This window comes from Mus pahari, chromosome X (genome assembly GCF_900095145.1).
Source record: "Mus pahari chromosome X, PAHARI_EIJ_v1.1, whole genome shotgun sequence".
In the NCBI taxonomy this organism is placed as follows: Eukaryota; Metazoa; Chordata; class Mammalia; order Rodentia; family Muridae; genus Mus; species Mus pahari.
The window spans coordinates 64,506,749-64,512,343 of record NC_034613.1 but is presented as its reverse complement, the minus strand read 5'-3'; the positions used below and the strand labels follow the sequence as shown (position 1 = coordinate 64,512,343).

The following is a 5,595-nucleotide window of genomic DNA, read 5'->3' as shown; positions in this document are numbered from 1 at the left end:
GACGACGACGACGACGAAGAAGAAGAAGAAGAAGAAGAAGAAGAAGAAGAAGAAGAAGAAGAAGAAGAAGAAGAAGAAGAAGAAGAAGAAAAAGAAGAAGAAGAAGAAGAAGGAGAAGAAGAAAAGAAGGAGAAGAAGAAGAATTTTCTAAAAAAACAAAGTTGCTTCTGTGTAGCAAGAAATTGTGACAGAATGTTATTCTTATCTGGCAGTACCTTAGATAATATTGGAAGTGTCAAGATAAGACTGACATGGGAGACTTTGTGTTTCCATTACTCTATGGTTTACTCATAATTTTTGGCTACTTAAATTCTCCAAAAGACATTAAAACTGATAATTTATCAATAAACTGTGTCTAAATATTTTCACTTAGGAATAAAATTTTCACAGACTATGGGAGCTTTTGATTCCAACACTGCTGAGGCCCAAGACTGTCGTGATTTCAAATCCATCCAGGGCTACAAAAGTAAGGCAGACATATCTTAAAAACTATCAAACAAGATAAAATAAAAATCTTGGTTCATCGCTTGACATTTTATTATTTTAATATTCTTTTAAACACTACATCAAAAAACAAGCTTTTGAGCGGGGCCTGTTGGCCCATGCCTTTGGTCCCAGGCTGAGGCAGAGGGAGAGGCAAGTGAATTTCAGTGAGTTCAATGCCAATCTCATCTACAAAGGGAGTTCTAGGACAATGAGGCACACACACTGACACCATGTCTCAAAAAACAATGAGCAAAAAAACAAACAACAACAAAAACAAAAGGAATTTCAGTCAATGAAACAGCACAGGATATAAAGATGCGTGCCAATATGAAACCTGACTTACTGGTTTTAATCCACTGGACCAACATATTGAAAGGAGATACTGATGATTGCAAATTGTCCTCTGACCTCTCGAAGCATACCACTCACCATGGAATGCATGTGCCTTCCCCATAAACAAACAAACAAACAAATAAATAGATATTTAAAAATTTACCATTTTAAGTTCATTTTTAACAAAATAAAATGTTATAAAAACAAAAATTATCATATTGAATTAGGACATGGCAACCCAACAGGAGGAAATGAGTCCTAAGAAAAGGCACTTGTTCTCACACTCAGAAGTCTCATAAACTACTAAAGCTAAAAGCTATAATATATACACCAAGGACCTAGTACAGAGCCTTGCAAGCCCTTTGCTTACTGCTTCCATCACTGAGAGTTCACAAGAGCTTAGACCCATTGTTTTACTCGGCCTTGTTCTCATGTTCTCCAGTCCTCTAGCTAACCCACATCTTCTGCCTCTTCTTCTAAGGGGTTTCCTGAGTGAAGGGATTTGATAGAGGCCTTTCATTTAAGGTTGAGTATTCCTGTGTCACTCTCTGTATAACATCTGTCTATGAGTCTTTTCATTTATTCCCATCTGCTGCAGGAAGGCATGGTTGAAGGACTCCTGTAAGTTATCCTCTGACTTCCCTCAGCACACCACAGAAGATATGGGCCATCCCAATAAAAAAAAAACTATGTAAATAAGTATACTGAAAATTTTTAATGATGATAGTCACTCTAATAGCACCTTTTCTCTTTTTAAGGTTTTAAAGCAGACATAATGGTCTCAGACACTAGAAGTTTATTTCTTTTATGCACCAGTTACAATGTACAGTATAATGCAATGACTCATGCCTCTCCGAAACAGTCTTCATTGCCTGTATAGCTTCATTGTATTATAAGAAATGTCTTATGTTACACATGTAGAGAAAGGGTGCCTTGTAACTGAAGCTGTGCTCTAATTACATATCAGAGGATGACCTTGAACTTCTGGTCTTCCCAATTGTACCCAAATGCTAGGATTACAGGTGTGTACTACTACATCCAGTTTCATGCAGTTCTAGCCTTCAAACCCAGGACTTTGTGGATGCTAGTGAGGCACCTACCAAATGAATTATGACCCTAATCCATTGTTCTATGAAATGCTATTTTGTGTTATGTTGAAAATGCAAGAAATAGAACTCAGGGAACCTGGTGGGGGAGCTGGCAGAAGGACTGGAGGAGCAGAGGGGGATTGCAACCCCATTAGAAGAACAACATAGGCTCACCTGAGTACCCAGTTCTCACAGAGACTAGACCACCAACCAAGACGGTTACCAGAAAGAATCCATGGTTCCAGATACATATGTACCAGAGGATGGCTTTGCCTGACAGCAATGGGAGGGCCCCAGGGAGGCTGGATGCCCTAGAATAGGGGGATGCTGGAGTGGTAGAGTGTGGGTAGATGAGGGGACCACTCTCATACAGACAAAAGGGAAGGGGAAGGCAGATGTAGGATGAGGGGTTGGTGGAGGGGGTAACTGGGAAGCAGGATATCATTTGAGATGTAAAGGAATGGAATGACTCATAAAAATTAATTAATTAATTAATTAATTAATTTTAACTCTACCTAGAAGTCTCAGCAATTAAGAAGAATCAGGTTTGATTCCCAACACTCAAATTGTAGAGTTCACAACCATCTATAACCCCAGTGCCAATGCATTTTGACACCCTCTTCTGGTACTTACATACATACAGAAACACACACACATGCACAACACAAATAAAAATACATGGAATTATAAACATGTTATAATTGTCTTAGGGTTTTATTTTTATGAAGTGATACCATGACCAAGGAAACTCTTATACAAGACAACATTTAACTGGGGCTTCAGGTTCAGAGGTTCAGTCCATGATCATGGCAAGAAGCATGGGAGTAACAAGACAGACATGGTGCTTGCTGCAGGAGCCAAGATTTCTATCTATACCTTAGTCTGAAGGCCAGGACACACACTATTCTACAATGGGTGAAGCTTGGGCATAGAAGAATTCAAATCCCACCCCCACAATGATACATTTCCTCCAACAAGGCCACACCNACTCCATCAAGGCCACACCTCCTAATAGTGTCACTCCTCAAGGGCCAAGAATTCAAACATATTCATCTATGGGCGTCATACCTATTCAAACCAACACAGTTCTTTCACTTCCCAGCAGCCACATCACACAGGTCACACATGCCTAAAATACCAGTTCTGTGTTATCTGATGCCCTCTTCGGCATTCTGCAGGTACCTGCACACATCTGGTACCCACAAACCCATGCAGGCATACACATGTATACATAACTTGAAATAATGTTTAAAAAATATACTGGCTCACGGGAGATAAAATACAATGAACAGATAACACACAATGGGAGATAATTCTAAGTCCAGTGTAAATCATGAGAAGATGTGGAGAGAAAAAAAACTGAAATGACAGGAATAATGATAAAAGAAGATTCCAGACTAGCTTATGTAAGCTTATGTAGGTCAAGGGTCCAGATAAAGAGCAGTTTCGAAGAATTTGAAACGAGGCAATCAAGTTAGGATGGTGGAGAATTTTGTGTATTATAATTAATTGCTTCAGAGTTCTAGGCTAATTCCTATTTACCAGCTTTCTAAGAGTTGTCCCACCTGGATTGTGGGTACAGGAGGCTGACGGAAGAAGACATGGCTAAGGGCATGGCTAGGTAGTAGAAGATGTTTGTGTAAGACCATGGCTACCATCCCAGTACTTTTTTGAAAAAGCTAAAAGACAATGGGCAGACTCTGGAAGTTAGGCTCCTGATTGACTTGGGCAGTTAAACAGTGTTACTTTAGGCATGATTTTGAACTCAGATTCTTCAGTGTGGTTATCCTTGGATCTCTCATAGTAGAAAGTAAGGTGAATTTCAAGGACAAAGCTTCAACCTATGAAGAACAGTAATGAGAAAAATAAGAAACATGGGCAATACTTAGTTACATAAGTAGTCCTGCCATTTTGGACCAGGAGAACCTGTTAAAGGAAAATGAACACATCTCTGGCAACTTCCTAGTTAACATGTCTAACACTCTGCTCTTTAAGCCTGTGAAGATCTCAAGTTTTATGGAGGGAATTGGAAGAGAATGGTTGAAATAAATATCCTATTCTAAGAACAAAATGTGTCCTGAAGTAACCAAAAACACACACTGAAATGCATACACGTTTCTGTTTTCTTGCTTGTTGCTAATAATCAACAACAAACCAGTTGGAATCAATTGACACTTTTAACTGAACCTCACAAAAAAAGAGAGAAGAGTGTTGAAAGGAAAGATAAAGAAAAGAGAAAAGAAAAGAGGGAGAAAGGATAGAACACAGAGACCCCAATGGAGGAGCTAGAGAAAGTACACAAGGAGCTAAAGGGGTCTGCAATCCTATAGGTGGAACAACAATATGAACTAACCAGCACCCCCAGAGCTCGTGTCTCTAGTTGCGTATGTAGAGAGATCTTGTCTCAAAAAGGAAAGTGAAGGCCATCAAGATAGCTCAGCAGGTGAGAGGGTACCTGCCATCAAACCTGACAACCAGAGTTCCATACTTAGGACCTATATGGTAGAAATGGAGAATTGACTCCCACATACTTGTCTAGGCATAGAAGCGTGTGCACTCTCAAGCGGGCACACACGCACACACACGCGTGCCCACGCACACGCGCGCGCGCGCACACACACACACACACACACACACACACACACACACTCAAATAAAAATAAAAAATAAAAATAATAGAATGCATAATACAAAAGGAATGAGGAATGTCACTTGACATTGAATTCTGGCTTCACACCTGTACACAAATGCACACAAAGAGACACCCACACACATACATAAAGACACTACTACATAGTCAGACACAAACATAAGTAGGTTAGGTTTTACATTACACCATTGCAACATACTTTAGCTGCTGTCATCCAGAGGCCAGAAGCTATGATTTGAATTTGAACAGTCTGTTTGGGGTTAGATTTTCTGTAGCTAGTAGGTGTTTTATTTGTTTTTCTTTGCTTTGCGGTGCATAAGATTGAACCCAAGAGCCTCATCAATGCTAGCAAGTATCTTACCACTGAGCCATTTCCCCAGTCAAATACCATAGCTGGATAAGTGCGGTTGTAGTGACACATAGCCATGTTTATTCACTTGCTCACGTATTGTCATCATTCCTCTTGTACAAACACAGAATATGATGTCACAGAAACTATATGCCTACAAGTCCATATATGATTCTTAAGAAAAAGGTTGGTCACCCCTGGTAACCCATGAAAATTGTACCTTGCTTTCAGGCATGCCTTTATAAGCAACCACTATCTCTTTCATCGGCAACTTTAAAAGGAAAAACAAGCAAACAAAAAGTCTTCATAAAATCTAGCCCTGTGTTTGGATAGAAAATAGTAGGAAAGACTATGTTCTTTCTGAAGTATAACTTCAATATATAGCAGTTCATGACCTAGGGTACATAGCATAAGGTTACTATTTCAGGGGAAAGAGCTTTATTTTTTTAAAGATAGGAATCACTGGTGTTGTTACTTTTAGAAACATTAAGATTTATGCCCTACATCATGCAACAAATGGCTATGTGATTTTAGCAAGTTAACTAACCTCCTGCAATTTTTCTTCCTTCCTTGGGTGCCCAGAGTCAGAGTTAGAGATAGTGACCATCACACCTGGCTTTGTATGCATACTGAGGCTCTAAAACAAGGGTCTTGCGCTTGTACAGCATGCACTTGATGAGCTTAGCCAT

The 5,595-nt window shown here is 39.5% G+C and overlaps 1 protein-coding gene across 1 annotated transcript in view; it reads right to left on the bottom strand.

Moving 5' to 3' along the window:
• The window catches only part of LOC110314349 (uncharacterized protein CXorf67-like), a 15,499-nt gene extending 9,904 nt beyond the window's left edge, over window positions 1-5,595 (bottom strand). Inside the window, 1 exon segment of the mRNA XM_021188762.1 lies at window positions 5,519-5,595. Within this exon segment, the coding sequence (XP_021044421.1) occupies window positions 5,519-5,595 (77 nt within the window).